Source organism: Erpetoichthys calabaricus, chromosome 13 (genome assembly GCF_900747795.2).
Source record: "Erpetoichthys calabaricus chromosome 13, fErpCal1.3, whole genome shotgun sequence".
Taxonomy (NCBI): domain Eukaryota; kingdom Metazoa; phylum Chordata; class Cladistia; order Polypteriformes; family Polypteridae; genus Erpetoichthys; species Erpetoichthys calabaricus.
The window spans coordinates 120,461,607-120,481,633 of record NC_041406.2 but is presented as its reverse complement, the minus strand read 5'-3'; the positions used below and the strand labels follow the sequence as shown (position 1 = coordinate 120,481,633).

Sequence of the window (20,027 nt, the reverse complement as noted above, 5' to 3'; positions counted from 1 at the left end):
ATATGCTGGCTAATCTCAGTGGAGATAGAACATGGACCATGTCTGCTTAGAAGTGAATTTATGTTCAAGCGCAAGGGAATGAGTCACTGCTAATGAGATTACTTGAGCCAAAATGGAATGCCGAATGCAAACACTGTAGCACTATCTCAATAGGCAGTGTGACACAATTTGGAATCCACAAGACAGATTCTTGTGCTCCTTATCATAGCTTTTGCCGAGTTCACCTGAGTAACATCAAGAGTGGTGATCAGAATACAGCTAAGAGACATCCTGCCAAAGACTCTGCTACCCCGCTTTACTCTTCTCACTGTGCTATCCACAGAAAAGAGTAGGCACAAAGCAATGTGATGAGTGCAGTCAGGTGTTCCAGATGGAAATTCTGTGAATAACATATCATTATAAAAAGGTAGAGATTGAATTTTCAAGCTTAGTCGGGAATTTGCAGGGAAATATTCTCCTGTTCTTCACATCAAAGCATTTGACTCCAAGTGTGAATCTCCATCTTGTCAGTGTGAGGCTGGTAAGGGGCAATAACTTCAAGGTCCGCTTCAGTGTTGAGTAAGTGGTAAAAATTAAAAGATTAAATTTAAAAAAGAAAAGAAAAAATTAAAAAGCTGTAATGTCCGGGGTCTCAGGTTATCATGTTGGCAGAAGAGGCTGAACAAGCCTCTAGATGGCCTGCAATGTGGTTGTGGTTAGGGTCTCAGGCTGCTCATCTTGCTAGAATGATTAGGAAAATGCCATCTAAACTCTGACTGGAGGTCACATCACTTATGTGCTTAGAATAAATCAAGTAACTCAATGATGAAAACCTAAAACCTCACTAAAATTAATTTCTACTCACATTTGAATTGCATTTACCTTGGAATGAATGCCATTGGCACAGCACTGTGTACAATCAGAAGGTCTCACTCTGACAAATATTTGGCATTTAATCTCTGTCTGTTGCATTGAGCGGTTATGTGAATTGGTTTTAGGGCTCTTAAAACACAAATCTTATTGATGGCCTAGTTTTTCACTTCTGGAGTAAAGAATTTGGACATGTGAAGCAGTTTAAACAAGGACATATATGAAGTTATTGCTAAGATTCTGTCATTGACACCACAGGCATACTTCTTGCCACCACTGGATGCCGTCTAAGTAGGTGGTCAAACATCAGAAGCTAACAGGCATTAATGACTGACTAAAGAATGGTGACATCTAGTTTGCTTCCCCTCTGAAACCTGCTAGCTGCTTACCAACTATCATGTGATTGCATATGTCGCAGAAGGTGGGCTTTTTGAATGTGTGCTCCACGAAGCTGTGAGTCTTGATGTCCACCTGCTTCTGGCTTTTACTGGGAGTGCTGTTCTGGCTGATGGAGCCTGTCAACTGGCCAGTGCTGCCGCTCACATCTGGCAGAAGATCTGTTTGAAGTTTCATATCGCTGCAGGTTCTCTGGAAGAAGTTATCTGCACTCTTGCTCCTCAGGCTTTTGGTTTTGAATGAGAGAGATCTTTTGAGCTTCTGGAGCTGTGGTATACATAAAGAGAGATAAGGTTACTGAAACCACCTGGAAATGGGAGAAGTTCAAAAAGACAGAATCCCACTACCCACTAATATGGGCTCTGCAGCCCTGGCAGCAAGGATGTTGAGAATCATGGAAGTTTTTTAGTGTCTTGTGTGTGTTTTTGTATATTATGTTTTATGTATGAATCAGCATAGCTTTGTGTGCATTTAGTGGTGTGTGTAGAACTACATTTACATGGGTTAGAGGGAAACAACATAGGAGGAATGGAAAAAATAGAAACAAATGAAAGAGAAAATCTGAGAACATTATGAGAAACATCCTCTTATTTTATCTCTCATTTATAATGACTAATCAAGGAAATGCTGAATAGGGTGCAAGAACACAGATACTCTAAAATGAACCATGGGTTCAAGGTGCAACATTTTGATGAAGAAAAACCCAGAAAGTTTTCAGAAAGAATGGAAGACAGAAAAGTGACCTGCACAACTGAACCTCTCAAGATGGCTCTATGTGTATACAGTATTTGGTTTTCAACATTATTGCTTATTTGTCACAAAACGATTGTTGTTACCACAACAGTATACCTGAAGGAACAGATAGAGGACCCATTGAAAGCAACACAGGGGAAACAAAAATATAACCAACGAAGGAATAAAAAGAGTAAAAACATGAGGCAGGGGATAAAAGAGGAAATAAAAAACAAGCCAAAAAGAGGAGGACCAGGTGAAAAACAAGGCAACTAAGGCAGCTAAATTGGGAGGGAGAAGGATGGGTGAAAAAGTGAGAGAGGTAACACGGGGATGAGTTTAAGATATAAGTGAAAGAGAGAGGAGAAGGCAAGAGGATAACAAACTAATGAGATTCAATACAAAAGGAAGACTAGAGGCTGAAAAAGCAGCCAATAAGTAAAAGAATGAGAAGGCAGTCTAAGTGAGAAACAAGCAGAAAAATGGGGAGAAAATGAAAAACAGACAGGAGGAACAACGCAATTGGTAGAGTAGTGAGAAAGAACTAAGGCAGGGGGAAGAAGAGTGAATTAGAATTAAAACAGGAGGTGACCTGGTCCAGGAGAAAAAGGAGTGAGTGGGATATAAGATAGGCAGAAAAACATAAGGCAAGATGAAGAGCAACAGATGAGAAACAATGCAAGCTGAAAAGAACCACGTGAGAAACTGAACAGGAGGTAACATTAGGCAGGAGGAAAAGGACTAGATGAAAAAGCAGGAAGGATGGGGACAAATGTCTTGACAAATGTCTGCACTTGGCACATATGTGTCACAACAGAATGAAATATACTGCCCTTGTAATACTTTTCAGCATGAAATAACCTTTATTTGTCCCTTTTACTGCTGCTGCCCCACTTGCAATCATTTAGGTACGGCTGATGTCGCCTTGAGGCACAGGATTGTTATAGCAAAAGCAAGGTCAGAAGAATGTTCTCTGCATTGGAATATTTTTCTGGGATAAGTAGGATCTATTAACTTGCTCTTTATGTCTCACAAGGAGCTCTGTATGCTAAATGAAAAGCTTCCTGGAGTGAATGTGAATCCCAAGTGCCACCAGTGAATCAGAGTTTGCAGTGCACTTAAAAGCTCTCTTCTTTCTACTTACATCTGCCCATCTGTCTGCTTCTGCAGTCTGAGGCGAAGACACTGGTGAAACAAACAGCCTATAATTTGCTCAGGCTAAGCCTGCTTTTCCACTTCTCATCTTCTTGCGGTACTTGGCTTGTGAAGAAACTTCCTGTGGAGCAGTAAAAGGCTGGTGGTCTAGTTTACTAGCCGTCTCATCCCTGGATCAACATAGTGTTTTTCCATATCAACTCAAATACAGTAAAATAAAGTTTTAAGCAGAGTAGCACAGACTTGACAATGCCACTGGTTTGGACTTGTTTATTGAACCTGCATAAACTCTCCTTCATGCTGCTTAGTTCAATACAAAACTGTGTTGAGTTGTCTGGTCTCTAAACCAGCAAGGTTAAATAAAGAGTTAGTCAGGTGTATCCAGAAAGTGGCACTCGCTGTCAGGGATTAAACTCTTTATTGATGTTTAACCGACTGAAGCTTTATACCCATCTCTTTTGTAACCATGGTAGAAATAATCACATGAGAGAAATGTGGTACAAAAAGAGACATATGTATTTAACTTGCTTAAAAATGTAATTTCCACTTCCAAAATTAATTTATATATACATATTTAGAGAAGCCAATGAAACATACAGTTGTCATTCTGTCTTCAGCGTGGGGAGACAGCTATATGAATCAGTCCAGCAGAGTAGAAAAGCAGCTTTGGTCGGGTTCTGACTTTGTGATGATGGATCCTCGTCATTATAATCACTCACATATTTACATATGCATAGAATTTTTGTTATGATAGGGGGAACTTCCAGATGAGCTGTTTATTTCTGGACTGTACCCAAATAACATCTTCACCTGTTCTCATCATTTATGTCTTTTATAGAATGTGGTTAAAATAATCAGCCTGTGTGTCTTTCACATGCCTCTGTGCATCTTCTCTGGTGGTTCCCCTTTGTCAACTGAAATGTGTGGCTTTGAAATAAACTTAAAGCCAATGGGTCAGGCCTGCTTTAATCTCTAAAAATCCCTACCCATGGAATTTGACACAAAGAAAACTTAAATTAGCAGACTGGGGCCCTTGGAAATGCACCAAATAGGAAAACATACTGCCGTGCCATCTTCCAGTTGTTTGTTAAATATCTTCTTGTCACGCATGTATTTAACAAACTCCCACCATCAGCCAGCTTGTCTTGCACATTTCTGTCAGCTGGCTTACCTCAAAGTATCTGGTTTCTGCTTGATCTGGTTTCTACTCATATAAGTAAAATCAGATACAATGGAATAAGGGCAATAGATTTCTGTGCTGGGCCTGACACTGCTTCACTTATAACAACTATCTGGTGATGAGAAGCTCCTGTTCTTTGGACCACCTTTGTCCAAAGCTTGTGATTTTGCTGCTGTTTTTTGGATTTGTAGAAATGAGTCTATCAATGATGAATCTTTTATCGAAATGCTCATGTGATTGTTGGTGAAGATGATTTAAATTAATCACTTTCTTAAATAATCTGGTGTAAATGAAATACCGCAAGCCTCATAATGTGATATTTCAATTTTTAGTCACCTTGTCAACTCACTAGAAAACATGTATACTGCAGCCTGTATAGCACCCAGCTCTAAAATCTACAAATAGATAATGAGGAGAACCATGGTAAGTCTATGAAGCGTGTTGTGACTTAGCACTATGGAATATGTGTGCTACTTCCAAATCCAGTTTTTACTTCCTTCCTTTGAATGTCATGTTGCTGATTGTGTATTACTTTATCAAATGTTAAAGGGATGGGACCAGCATGTATGGATTGTTAATGTGACAGCATGTTTTAAGAGTATGTAAAAGGGTATTAGGAAGGACAGAAGGAAAGAGGCCAATTGGGAATAATGAGATATGATGGTGGAACAGAGATGTGCAGGATGTGATAAAGGCTAAAAAGGATAAAAAAGAGGCAAAGAAGACATGATACCAATCAGGGAGGGAGGAAAAAACAGAAATATATAGGAAGATAAACAAAGAGGAAAAGAGGGCAGTGGCAAAAGCCAAGGCACAGGGAGACAAAACAGGGAGAATGAATTTTAGAATAGTGAAAGCTAGGAAAAAGGATGGGAAGGATTTTAGTCAGATAAAACAGATGAATGATGAAGAAGCTGTTGTCTTAAATGAGCTTAATCAGATCTAGAATAGATGGAAAAGGAACTATGAAAAACTGTTGAATAAAGAAAATCCAAGGGTAGTATTTGGGGATTACATCCCAAATGTAGGGTTAGTACCAAGAATAAGGAAAGAGGAAGTAAAGGAGGTACTGAAAAGAATGACAAATGGAAAGGCAACAGATGTGGATGAAATACCAGTGGAACTCTGAGAGAGTTTAGAGAAGAGAGGTAGTGTTGAGAGATCTAAGAAGTACTAGCGAAATATGTGGAGATTGTCCAGGATATGTAAGAGGAAGTGAGGATCCGGTTTAGAAGCAGTGCTAGGATAACAGACAAGATCCCAGTTGAAGTAGGTCTACTTTGGAATCTTTTTTAAGTCCTCACCTGTTTGATCTAGTTATGGATGTATTGATCAGGGGCCTCATGCATAACGCCGTGCGTAGAATTCACACTATAACATGACGTAAGCACAAAAGCCGAAATGTGCTTACGCACAGAAAAATCCACATGCAGGAATCTATGCGTTCGCCAACTTCCGTGTTCTTCCGCTACATAAATCCCGTTCAGCGTGGAAATAAACGCACGTGCACGCGCTTGCTGTCCCGCCCCAACTCCTCCCAGAATTACGCCTCTTTGAATATGCAAATCAATATAAATAGCCCTTAAGCCCAGCGTTCTGTGAAAAGGCAATGGCAAAAGTACGAGGAAAAATAGAAGAATTTCAGCAAATACCAAATGGAGGCAAAGAAAAACATACTATTTGTTGGTTTAAACAGTTATATAAGCAACAAAAGGAAGTTGATCGAGTGACATAGCGTGTCGGAGAAACTCAAAAGCTCAAGTTAACAAAGTCACACAGTGCCCGAAATAAAAAAGTTGTCACATATCAAAGTTGGCGTGAAAAGGCGACTCGTAGCCCAACGTTTGAGTGTCATATGAAAGCTTATTAGTGTACAGTGAAAAAAAAGGCACACAGTGTGAAAAAAGCACGAAATGTCAACTTTAATCTCGAAATTTCCACTTTAATCACATAGTTTATTTTGTCATTAAAGTAGAACATCATAAACTTCATCTTAAAATCGTATAATTTACTAGTTTCTCAAATCCCATCGTAACTAAAGTAGCACGTTAAATGCTTTGTTTTGTATTTGATCTTATATGTGCTCTATGTGCCTGAATCACTACGTGCTCTTCCTCCGACAGGACACAGAATCCATTACATTCGTAATATTACAGCTCTCTGACTAATTAAAATACTGAGAAGTATACGTGATATCATTTTCATGATGATATGAGTTAAAGCATGTTATTAAACATGGGAACACGGTGGCGCAGTGATTGTTCATGTCTTACAGTAAGATGCTTGCTGTGCCATGCGCAACCTTCAATGAAATGCTTTATTACAGAAGTACTGTCTTTTTCAAACGTACTAACCCCCAATTCCTGTCCTTACTTTTCTTTCTCCAAATACCCAATCGCCACACAATCAGCTCTGTAATAGACATTAAGCCATCTGTAAGCTTAGAACGCCAATTCTTGAAAACTTTTAAGGAATATCGAAATATCTTCGTAATGTTTAATTATTCTATACATCTATCCTTCCAGTGTCGCACCAGCCACAGCATGAAAACAGTGCAAGGCAGGAACAAACCGTGAACGAAGCTCAAGCTTGCTAGCGCTGCGGCACCGTGTAGTTAAAGTTTTATCTGTATAATATAATCAACATATTTTGCTGCATTTCATCTTAAAAATGATATCGTCATCATATGTCAATACGCGTTTTATAAAGTGGCTCAGGTTGTGCAATATTATAACTGTATCATAAGTACAATTACCTCACGGTAACTTGCAAGTACAAACAGTTCTACAAGGAGCACTTGAGCCGCCGTCGTGGATGTGGATCTAAGAAAGGGTAACCACACAGGAACAGTAGCACTGCTTTGATGCTGGGTGCCTCCAGTCTGCAAAACCTAATGGAGAACTTGCGTACGACAGGGTATGAGGTACCGTGGAAAAGTGCGTGGCTTTACGCCAAGTGTAGGTTTTATACATCGCGATTTGAACATGGAAACGTTCTTACGCAACATTTCTGTGCATACGCACCGTTTATACATGAGGCCCCAGGTCCCCTGGTGCATGTTTTTTGCTGATAACATTGTGTCCAAAAAGGAGGAAGTGGAGAGGAAGTTGGAAGAATGAAGAAGGGCTTTCGAAAATAATGAAAAGGAAAGAGAACAGAATATTGAGCATTTCATTTTGACCAGGATTCAGATACAAGCCTGCAATGAAAACTATTGAAAAGAGTGGTAGTCCCTAGATGAAGAGCTAAATGTAGAGATAACCCACAGAGTGCAATGTGAGTTGAACAACTAAAAGAACGTTTTAGGATTATTATGTGTGACTGAAAAATTAAGACAAATGCAAAAGGTAAGGCATTTAAGACAATAGTAAGACCAGCAATGATGTATGGACCTGACATGTTGGCAGTAAAGGAAAATCAGGAGAAGAAGTTGGATGTCTCAAAAAAGTGAATGTTGAGATGGAGAATGACAGAATAAGAAATCAGACAATCAGAGGTGCAACATCCATCCATCCATTTTCCAACCCGCTGAATCCAAACACAGGGTCATGGGGGTCTGCTGGAGCCAATCCCAGCCAACACAGGGCACAAGGCAGGAACCAATCCTGGGCAGGGTGCCAGCCCACCACAGGACACACACAAACACACCAAGCACACACTAGGGCCAATTTAGAATCGCCAATCCACCTAACCTGCATGTCTTTGGACTGTGGGAGGAAACCAGAGCGCCCGGAGGAAACCCACGCAGACACGGGGAGAACATGCAAACTCCACGCAGGGAGGACCCGGGAAGCGAACCCAGGTCCCCAGGTCTCCCAACTGCGAGGCAGCAGCGCTACCCACTGCGCCACTGTGCCGCCCAGAGGTGTAACAAAATAGGAGAAAATATAGGAAATGATTATGAAGTAGTATGAACATACAATGAGAAGAGGCAATGAAGATGACAGTGATGGAAATGGAAGTACAGGGGAAAAGAAAGGAGAGGAGTTGGACTCAGGGGTGGATAGGGAAAGTAAAAGAAGATTTAAAGTAAAAGGATCTTGATTGGGGAAGAGGTGTAGGACCGAGAATGTTGATGAGACACATCAACCCCACATACAGTAGAAGTGAGAAGAGATGAAGAATGAGATGTTTGAAAGGTCAGAAAGTTGATTAAGCTCTGGAACTGTTATAATCTGACTCAGATTAATGTCTAAAAGTTACATTTTGAGGCAAAATATAAAATTTTTTCTTGGGAAAAACTGTGTTAACTTCTTTTCACTTAGAAAATCAAAAAAATAAAATAAAATAAAAACATAATTTGACCAGAGGTACCTACATTTTTATATACAAACATAGAGTGCCTTTCTCAGAAATCATCATTGCCAGGCTCTTATAAAGCAAAACACAATGTATACCAATGAAGACGAGTTCAAGGATTTAAAAGGAAGTTGTCTTCTGCTACCAAGCACATCTCGTACACACAACTTTGTAATGGAACACTATTCACTTGGCTCACTACCCACAACAGGCATGGAAGCACATATTTTGCTCCTTTGAATTTTAGTTATGCCACATGTAGCCAAGTCTCAAAATGATGGAACTACATGTTCTAGCCATCATGTAGGTAGCATGGGAAGGATGATTTCAACATGAGCAGGAGTAGCTGCTAAAAAGACAAACTGTGCACACACAACAACGGGAAAATATCTGGAAAACTTGTCTTTCAGTGCAAAAGAGTAATGTTTTGACATTACTGACCTGAATGCACTCTCACTCTGACCAATGAGGGAGGCTACAAAAGGTTAATGGCACAGTGCCTGTGCTAAATGTTTCCAGAAGAGCAATTTCAGTACAGTGGAGAGCAGTGCGGAAGGCCAATGAGAGATAATAAAATCCCCTGACAGCAGGGAGCTGTCCATCAAAAGAAAGGAGGCTGTCAAAAGCAGATAATTCATTAGCAGAATGTTGTTCATGTGTCAGTGTGATATGTCTGTCAGCTGGGAGTTGTCTGTCGATCAGCAGAAAATGGTCCATGTGTGAAGAGTCCTCTGAAATCAACAATGAGGAGTCAGTCAACAGAAAACTGACCATCTCTCTGTTCATTAGTAGAGATCAGTGTGTTTTTTGCAACAGCTGTCAGCAAGGACCATTTTATATATGAGTACAGAAAACAACTGTCCATTCATCAGTGGGGACCAGTCTGTCAACAGTGAGTTATTTATCAGTCAGTGAGTAAGCAAAGACCACCTCATCCATCAGCATGATGCTGACTATCAACATGAAGACATGTGCTGATCAGTCTGCCAGTCTTCAGTGTATCCATCAGCAAAGAGCATTCTGCCTGTGAGCAGGGAACAATCAACCAGTCAACAGGGACTGCTTGCAAAGAGTAGTCCAACTTGTCAACAGGGACCAATCCATTCTTCAGGGGGCAGTGGTTCTTTAAATCTTTTGACCATTCAAGGAAGACACTGTAAAACCATCAAAGCATCCATTGCTAGCTGGGCCTATCTGTCTTTTTACATGACTTATTACATGTCTTACTATGGCAGCAGACACTAGAAAGTACTAAACGAAATTTTTGCATTTCTATTTAGGCAGTAAAAGAGGTATAGGAGAAGTTGTAGAAATGAGAACGAAACAGCTCTAGACAAGTGAGGATGCCATAGGCACAACAGCAGCATCAGGCAGTGATGAAGTTATATTACATAATTTAGAGGTCACTGTTACAGAAGATGAGAAGGACAAAGAAACAAGAGAGCAAAAACGTTTCTATTTAAATACGCCAACAATTACCTTTCCACATTTCACTTCAGCTGTTTGACCCTTTCTCCAAACTAGATGATCCCCAAAGATTTGGACACAAATGTACCTTTATATAATATCTGAACTGGGAATGAACCAGGAACTTCCAGGCCACTTAACAATGTGAAAAAGAAAAGCAGTGAAGCAGCAGCAAAATGTTATGAGCAGACGGCGCAGGGTGTCACACTGAGGATCCTAAGACACTCATTAGAAGGCATCCTTTTGATAATTGATACAACCTCTTTGGACTTTTAAAAAGCTTTTGATGTGCTCACTAATTACACAACTGTGATGAGCAGGAATTCTACATTTACTGTGCAAAACAGAGGCAGGAAAGTATGTCTACTGGTTAGGAAACAAGTATACAGTTTCTACACTAGCAATTACCCCCTGTGAATCCCAGAAGGTCTACTGGGTACTTAAACTCCAAGTCTGTATATCTGATTGATTGAGATAACGGTATTTACAAGATGCTGTTCTCCTCTAGTGTTTCTGTTTTTATCCTTCAGAATAATATCATGCAAAAATACATTCTTGTCCTCATGTAGCTATACCCTACACATTCTCATTTCTGGTAGTTGCTTATTAAAAACGCTGGAAGCACCTGCCTTATAAATAGATGAGCACATGGTGTAATTCGTATAGATTTGTAATAAATGAAGTTCAATATAAAGTATGACTATTGGATCACAATGTTTGACTGTATGGGGATTCAGTACGAAAAACATGACATACTGTTCTAGTCAGGTTACCGTTGAGCTCAGCACACCCTAACAGGTGTCTAGAAATTTACCAAGAATGCTCAGATTTCTATTTGTTGTGCAGAGTGCACCTCTAGAACAGTAATACTGCAATTTTGAGATCTGGTCATGCTGGGTCAGTGGAGATCCGCATTCAGCAAGAGCATTACAGTGGTACACAATGGCTACATTATCAAGACAGACTGATGAATCAAACTGTGAAAATCAGAAATAAAAGGTCAAAACTCTAAAAAAAATAAATGAAATGATCCTACTCTAAATCATCAGCAAGAAAACATCACAGGAGTTTCACGTAAAACACTTCCATGTTGCAATTTTAAAAGAATATTGAAATGTAAAGCAGCAGAGCGGGTTAAAGGAGCACCTATGGGAGCATGAAGACTTAACTTGGACTAAACAGCAAAGCTTTTGTTTTAAATTGGCAGGGAGTATAATTATTTTTTAATTTTGACAGGTAAAAAACACATTGGTTTTAAATGAAGCTAGAAAGTCGATCATTGTGATTTTTGCTGCCCTCTGTTATGTCTTGCCACAACTCATTACAGACCTCACATGCTACGACACCTTGTAACTTTTGGAGAAAAGAATGCATCTTTAGACCCTTTACAGTAAGTGAGAGTGGCAGTCTGTTGACCTATTTATGTCTCCTTAAATATATTTTAACATAAAATTAGTGGAATAGTAGTGGGGTGGCATAGTGGTGCAGTGATTAGTGCTGCTGTCTCACAGCTCCAGTGGCCTGTGTAATTATGCATGTTCTTCTGAATCCATGTGGATTTTCCCCAAGGTATTTCAATTTTCCTCTCATATCCCATTAAAGTTCATGTTAGATTGGTAACAGTAAATGAAAATGAATAAGCGTGGGTGCAAGAGGGCAACCTGTAATGGGCTGGAGCTCCTGTCTTGTGCTTGATGCAGCTAGGAAACACATAGTTAATTAAGAAGATCTGAAGATGAAGAGATGGAAATAACAGCACTTATATGTGATTTTCTTTGGCTAAACGGCAAAATCTTCTCAAACACTTTCTGTTATTATATTCTTAAGAGTACATCTTGCATTATTAGCATAAGGATCTTGTTTACTGTTTACACAGATTTTTTAGATTTTTAGACACACATTCTACACCAGCAGAAGTAAATTGCAGCTGCAATGCCTTAACTGACCCTGCCACGTCTAAACCCAGAGATGACGGCAAGGATGAACTATCACACATTGGTGACCATTGCGGGAGAGAGCAGCATCTGCCAGGTCCTTGTCTAACATCTAGCCTTTTGAAGCTCAAGTACGAGAGTGACAATTGTGGGGGTGGGGGTGATACTGATTACCTCATCCCTGTTACTTGCAGTGCCCCTGCATCTGAAGGGCTGTTTCTGTCTGCCTGCTGTATGTTCGTTCTCACTGCCCCACAGCTAGCTGTTACGACGTGCCATGCTCTCTGTTTATTGTTCATCCCTGCTCCTCGTGTACGGTTGCTGAGTGCGCAGGTGCTCCAGCACCCTGACCTCCTTGATGGCGGCTCTTACCTTGGATTCATGCGGACTTGCTGGAGAACGTGGTGACGAGGGTTGCTCCTGCCCGTTCTCCCTTTTCACATTCTCATCCTCCGTGGGGCTCATGCTTCGTCGCCTCTCCGGACACCTCCTTTCCTCTCGCTGTCCGCTGCTTGTCGATCTTTACATCCCGCTGGACCGTTCGTTATTCTCTTGGTTGTACTCCTTTTACTTTAAAAGCATCATCTGGACTTTTGTAATGGGAACCGCGGACGAAGTCCTTTACAATGTTTTCCCGGACGGAAAGCGAATTTGTCTAAAGATCTGAAAGTTCTCCTCCGGTTGTTGTTGCTGCTGCCGCTGCTCTTGCCTCCGTGGAAACGACTGGATCCGCTCACTGTCCATTGCACAATCTGTGGACCCTCTCGGGTTTGCCTCGGCTTCGTGCCACTCTTCTGTCGATCTAATCCTAGTTGCCTGCTTGTCGCTGCCAGAGCGGTGCTCTGTGTTTACGTGCGAGCCGCCAGTCACGAGAGCAGGAGGGACAAATGAAAATAAAATAGAATAGAATAAAAAACGTACCCACAGGTAGAGACGTACACCCGCTCAGAGCTCCAGGGACTCTTTGACACACACGCACACACCCACCGTCTATTATATTTAAACAGCACATACACGCTCACTTGGTTAGTGCATGCACTCGCAGACGTCCACACTTCACACTTGCGTGCACGCGCTCACACACTGTCTTTTATTCTAATATCACACTAACGCACTTTTGGTATGCAGTCCGACATTCCGTTTAAAACTTTTTTTCTGTTCACAAATGTGCTTCAAGTTCCAGAAATTAGTCTGGTAGGCAGCGGATAGATGGCTACAACTGCCCTGTTCACACGAAGACCCTCCTTGGGTGTTGGAGCTCAAGTCTATCCCCATCGGCTAGAATACGCCCATAATAGCTGAGTGTTTACTGTGCAGGCATCTCTGTGAAAATGAACTGAGCAAAACGCAACCAATAACCGACCGCACCTCAGGGGAAGAGTACTCTTCATTTACGCGAGCAAGGTTTAGTACTGTATAATGGAAGGCGCTTAAATGTACATAAATGTACTTCTATGAATCGAGTTGACACAGCAGACAAAAAATCTGCGTGTACCTCGATGAAGAGGGCAGGCGTCCAGGGCGTTCGGATTTGTCCAGTCTCTTGCAAAACCTTCTCATATAACATTGTTTCCATGTCCGGAATGAAATTCTACAGTTCAAAGAAGAATCATAAACCTGCTTTAATACACCTAGTGCAGCGTGAAAAATAAGCGAACACGGCAGTGAGTTACTGATACAGACAGACGCAGAAAACGAATAGATCTATGATTTTCAAACTGCATAGAAGCCACGTCATGTTTCAAAAAAGGGCTCCTTACATTTAGTCGCTGTTGTGTTTTTAGAAATGCGAACCTTATCACTCTTAACCGTGTAGCTTTGTTCAGCGCCGCCGATGTGCCTGATTTCATGGGAATGCAAAGCAGAGGCAGATGAGCAAGGAGGCGCAGACGCTTTAGCATTCCAATCACGCTGGGCAAAAGCGACCAGCTACAGACGGCTAAGTCTGGGGAAAACACCTCACACAAGGAGAGTACGTGCAGAGGACAATGCACATCGGATATGACGATGCACAACAGCTGATCAACTCAACAAGAAAATACCAAACAAACTATATTCTGTTGCAATAGTAAATGGCTTTATAGACATCTGGCCGCCCAATTACTGCTGTGGCTAGACTGCTCCAGGACCAAATAGAAGGTCATGTTCTTCCCTTTCCTGCAACGCTGTGCTCTTCACTGCCTAACTGTTCTGCAGCTCAAGGTAAAATGGAAAATGAATCTTCTGTCTTCTCCCAAAATTGCACCACTAGTAAGATTGTTAATGGCTGACTGAGATGAGCCATGCTTAATCAAACAGGATAGACTAGCATAGGTGCAAATGGTGTCTCAACTATATCATAACTGATTGGGCAGCCCATATGAATGAAAAATTAAAAAACAGATCTTCGTAACATCTTTTTGGTTTCTCCCAGAGGGCAGTCAGATCAGAAACAAATAAAATAGAGACATTTTCTTTTGCTTCCTGCTTCCCAGATTTCTCTCCTGAGAAAAATAGCTACATATGTCTGCTCTTGAGTTTCAGCAGAGATCTCAGCAAAGTCATACAATGTGCTCTGATTTTGGAACATCTATAATATTCAGCATGTTTTTAAACATTCAGAGACATAACCCTTTGTAATTTGATGATGTGAATTGCTATTATCATCTGATCCATGCTACCAATTGTGGACATAACATAAAATAGTCATAAGAAGGATTGTGGCTTATATAGGTTGTTATGAGCTTGTTTTTGTTTAAACAGCTATTTAGTGAGATTGCATTTGTGATCAGTTGTAGAACACCTCTATAAGGTAGTGCTCTTCTTTTACTTCCCATACCACTCACCTCATGTGACTGGGAAACTTAACAAAATGGGCATAGTCTAAGTCTTGGGGTACATGAGAAAAGAGGCAGAAACAAAGTTTAGGACAATGCTTGACAGTGTGTTTCTTATTGTGGTCGCTGCTCATCACATGTGGGTGAGGTACAAATGAGATCAGTGCTTTTGTGTAACCACTGAGGATGTGCTTGAAGAAAGCCTCTTAGTTGTAGTTATCCATCCATCCATCCATTTTCCAACCCGCTGAATCCGAACACAGGGTCACGGGGGTCTGCTGGAGCCAATCCCAGCCAACACAGGGCACAAGGCAGGAAACAATCCCGGGCAGGGTGCCAACCCACCGCAGGACACACACAAACACACCCACACACCAAGCACACACTAGGGCCAATTTAGAATCGCCAATCCACCTAACCTGCATGTCTTTGGAATGTGGGAGGAAACCGGAGCGCCCGGAGGAAACCCACGCAGACACGGGGAGAACATGCAAACTCCACGCAGGGAGGACCCGGGAATCGAACCCAGGTCCCCAGATCTCCCAACTGCGAGGCAGCAGCGCTACCCACTGCACCACCGTGCTGCCCAGTTGTAGTTATATTTAATTTAATCATAAACACTTTAAATTGTAAACAATTGAAAATCAGGTGTCAATTGCACCGATCAGTATTCAATGGAGTCAAAAAGAACAAAGGTTATGACCATGGGACCCTTTAGAATTTATTAAAGATTGAAAACATTCAACTATGCCCAAGGAAAGCAATTACTCATCAAAAAAAACTAAATTAGAAAGTACTTTTCATGAAATAAATGAAATTAGAATTAAAAACAAAAATATAAACTCTCATATCAACTATACACATATAATGTGCCCATCGACACTGGAACACGATGATGGCCATTTTCAAAGTCTCTAGCATTCTTATGTAAAGCCTATTTCACAATTTTAAAAAATAACTAGCACTTCCTTTATAATGGACTTATATACCAGAGTCCCAATGTGATGAAAAGCCTTAAAAGTTACAGAATAAATATATTTTTTAAGCCAAACATTTTATTGAGTATTTATTTTACTGAGTATTGATCAGCATCTTGAAATTGCTCATATACAGTATACCAAAACAGAATATACATCTCATTTTAAGAAGGAAAACATCAAAAAGTGAACCATTGTTGTGAGATTCAGCAATTTTTAAAGGAGACCGGCTGTGTGCCTTGATTTTGCCAAGTTTGTCTTCCTCCATGGCGCCCTTCAGGGCGAGGGGCTTGGATTCACCTTGGAAAGGCATTGCTGAGCACCCTTATAGACATTATTGAATGTTGATGTCCATATGTGAATTTCCATCCCAGTTCTGTAGACAACTAGAAAATATTAACTGAAGAAAGTCACTCACTCATTTATATTTTTGAAAAATACAAAAGTTTTTTTCTTTACTTTGCAAACATATTGCCTGCTGCCACTGGACTGGTAATGCACACATGGGAGAGAATATTGAGCAGGAACTTAGGCATGTTTGCATTGGAGTGGTATGCACTGGTACACTGTACCTGCATTTTTCTGTATCAGCAGTGAAGTACCTGTTTTGCATACCTGCCCATACCAGGCACTATAAATTACTGGATTTATCGATATACTTCTATCAGTGCAGTCAAAACTCTGAAAGAGACCTTCCCACCTGCTTGATTAAGAAATGATGTAACAAATCACGATGAGGACCAAGCAACCTAGAAAAACACAGAGTAGTGGTAATTATTTGTTTCCACTTCAAGCACTGCACATAGCATGGAATCATGTGAGAAGAACTATACAGACATTATAGGAATCCATTTATCCATTCATCCATTTTTCTAACCTGCATATCCAGCGAAGGGTCATGAGGCAGCAGGAACCTATGCCAGCAAGCATCTTGAGCTAGGCAACAACAACACCCGGGCAAAGCACCAGTACATTGTAGGAGACCACACACACACACACACACACACACATGCACACACACACACACACACACACACACACACACACACACACACACACAGTTTAGTAACAGCAACTCACCTAAGTTTAATCGTGTTGAAGTTAAGAAAGTTCAGTATTTTTTAACACAGACAGAGTGGGTTGTCATTCCTGTCTCACAGCACCAGGTTATACATGAAGTCTGCATGTTCTCCTTGTGTACTTACAGATTGATTGGCATTAGTGTCAGTGAATTTAGTCATTTAGAAACATTGTGTCAGTTCTTTTATTACCATATCATCAGTATGGGTGACTCAACATGTAAAAATAAATCACTGGTTTATGGTGTTTTAATCTGCTCTCTCGTATACTCTGCCTTTTTCATGTTCAAAGTTTTTTTTTTTTTGCATGTACAAGACACACTATAGAAAAAGAGACTTATCTTTTTCAAAAATCATAAAAGACATTTTAAAAGTACAATAAAATGTAATCAGTTTGGTTCAGATGTATTGTTACATTTACAAAGTACAATGAAACTCATATGTGTACTTTGCACTGCGCTCCCACTCAGTGTGCTTCTCACTCTGTAGACTATGTGAAATTACAATACAGAATGTAATGAAAAGATATCGGTTTGGGATTGTGGTGTAGCGGGTCCACAGCTCAAGTCAAAAAGGCCACTTTTTAAATAAATAATCGCTGCCTTCGTGGCTAAGAGAGGGGGCGTGGTATGTGTGGCCAGAGCGGTGATGCGTGATGCGTACTGTCCTCACTTAAGTGCACAGGTGAGGAGTCGTCCGCATCCGTAATTGGTGCCGGGAGCTGCTAATTGCCACATCTGATCCACGTCCTCGTAATAAATAGAAGTGCGAGGCAGCTAGGAGGGAAGAGAAGAGATCAGCGAGAAGGACGGAGGTTAAGGGAGAGAAGGCTAGAGAAGTGGGGAGCCAGTGCAAACAAGCAACCGACAGCAAGCTCACTTGAGCAATAGCAGGCAGCTGGTAGGAGAGGCCTGGAGGAGTTTGGCCAACTCACGGAGGGGGCAGATTGAAGCGGTCGCTCCAGCTGAGCAATTGGGAGTAGCTGGAGTGACCGGCAGTGGAGATGACTGGCTGTCTAAAGGTGCGTAGTCGTGGAGGCCCAAGTCTCGGTCCGGCTGGAGCCCAATGTAGCCAGGGATTGGAGGGCTATCGGACCAGTATTGAAGGAGCTTCATATGCTGGTAGGGCGACTACCCTGTTGCGAGGCCTGGAAGGGAGAAGCAGGGGAGATGTCAAGTTAAAGAAGGATGCACCGTGCTTTGTGTTGATAAAGAGACTGTTTCCAGCCGTTATTTTAACCTTGGGTTTTAAAGGATTTTTTTTGTATTGGATTTTAACCTCCACCTTTCACCTGTTTTATGGATTATTTATTTAATGACTTATTTTGATACACTGCACTTTATTTAATTTGGACACTTTGATTTTGTTGGTTTTAATAAAAGCACCTTGCACTTTTTGCACCATCCCCTTGCTTTGTTGTGCCTCACTGTCCAGCTCATCTGTGACATTACCAATGGTGTAGGGTTCAAGAGCTCCCAGAAGCAAGATGGGAGCTTGGAGTAGAACCCGCATCATCACAGGGATGTTCAGCATTGAGTTGTCACAAGTCCGCTCATGTCGGTCACTGAAAATAGACAAACAAGCAAGAAACATATCCTTACCTCAAGAAAATAATACGAGGAATCTGTGATTAAAAAAAATATATGCAGTATATTTCAAATTTCCTCTTGTTACCACAAGGATGCCTCATAAATGTGGAAGGCATGTTTTCTTAAACTGAAACTTTTGTCATTTCAAAGTGAGCAATTTTTTTAAGTTTTAAGGCTTTTTCTTTTGCCTTTGGACTGCAAGGTACTTGTAAAAAATGGCAAAAGTGGCAAATTAATATATGCTGTGCTTTAAAAAATAGCTATAATTTGAAAAATACTAAAATTACCCTTTAAAATCCCCAATATGAAATGATCAATTTTAGAATATTAAAGATTTCTTTAATGAACAAATTTGTAGTTTCCCTACCTGCAGGTAGTTTTTTAAGAAGTGCAAAATAGGTGCTTTTTTAGCAGCTTTTTGCTATCACCAATACTGTGGTGTAATCAAGTAAAGGGTGTAGGTCAGTACCAAAGATAGATAGTTTTTATCATTGTAGACTTGGTTCTTCTTGATTATAAAGTTCACGTGATAATATATATTTTTATATCTTGACAAATGCCTTTCTACTAAAAAGAATGCTTTACAAATACAGTTTTTTAGGAACATGCAATGGCCAGTGAGTCATGTGACCATTGTAACACTTCTTGTTCAGATGGAGGAATGCATAACTTGACCTTGGACGCCTTCACTGAGATGTTTTAACCTCAATTAGCTCTTTCAACAATAAAGAAAATATCTTCCAGATCTTCAATAATTGCAGCAATGAAAACATTCCTAGGGATAGAACATTTACAGTTTACTAGAACTTTCATCATAGTCAGATTGTCCTGATAAAATTTCTGCCTTCTGATTTCTATTCCCCTTGAGAATTATAGTCTGTAAAAATAATGAATTCTTCTAACCAATGGTAGTATTTCTCTAGTGTGATTTGAATTGGTAAAAGTTTTCTGTTACCTACATCTTAATTTTGTTTGGTTGTGGTTGACATTTTAGAAAAATAGGCACAAGCATATAGTTATCCTGAGTCTGTAAATCATTGTAACAAAATGGCATCTCAGAAAATCCATATGGTGTCCACTTCAATTTCCATTTGAAGCCAAACATCCGAGTAGTATGAAATAAGTGCTGTGGTGAATAATTCTTTAAAAGTTTCAATGGACTTTATGCAATGCAAATATTTGCAAATCCATGTAAATATTTGAGATTACTTAGTTAATGAACTAAAATGAACTAAAATCTCTGAGAAATCAACTATAGTATTTTGCAAATCTAAAATCACCATAGAACATATCTGAGGTTTTCTGGAACCTACCAATTAAGAATTGAGGTGACTTTAATCTTTAAATCAGATCTTTATTCCTAGAAAGATGATGGAAAGTGTATGAATTTGCTCTCTTCTAATTTAACAAAAAAGCTGCACTTCAGTAACCTGAACAAACCTTTTAAACATTGTAAACATGTTGTTATATATCTTGGGAGAAAATCAAAATATTGTCAATAAACTCTATAATAACATGAGTATATCCAACATACCATGAAAATACAAATAACTG

General features: G+C 40.3%; 1 protein-coding gene across 1 annotated transcript in view; it reads right to left on the bottom strand.

Moving 5' to 3' along the window:
- Positions 1–13,612, bottom strand: part of stac (SH3 and cysteine rich domain) — a 29,562-nt gene extending 15,950 nt beyond the window's left edge. The window contains exons 1-2 of the mRNA XM_028818038.2: positions 12,385–13,612; positions 1,239–1,512 (exon numbers count right to left, since the gene is read on the bottom strand). Coding sequence (XP_028673871.1) covers positions 1,239–1,512; positions 12,385–12,477 — 367 coding nt within the window. The 5' untranslated portion in view covers positions 12,478–13,612. The remainder of the gene's footprint in view (positions 1–1,238; positions 1,513–12,384) is intronic.
- Positions 13,613–20,027: the final 6,415 nt, after the last annotated feature.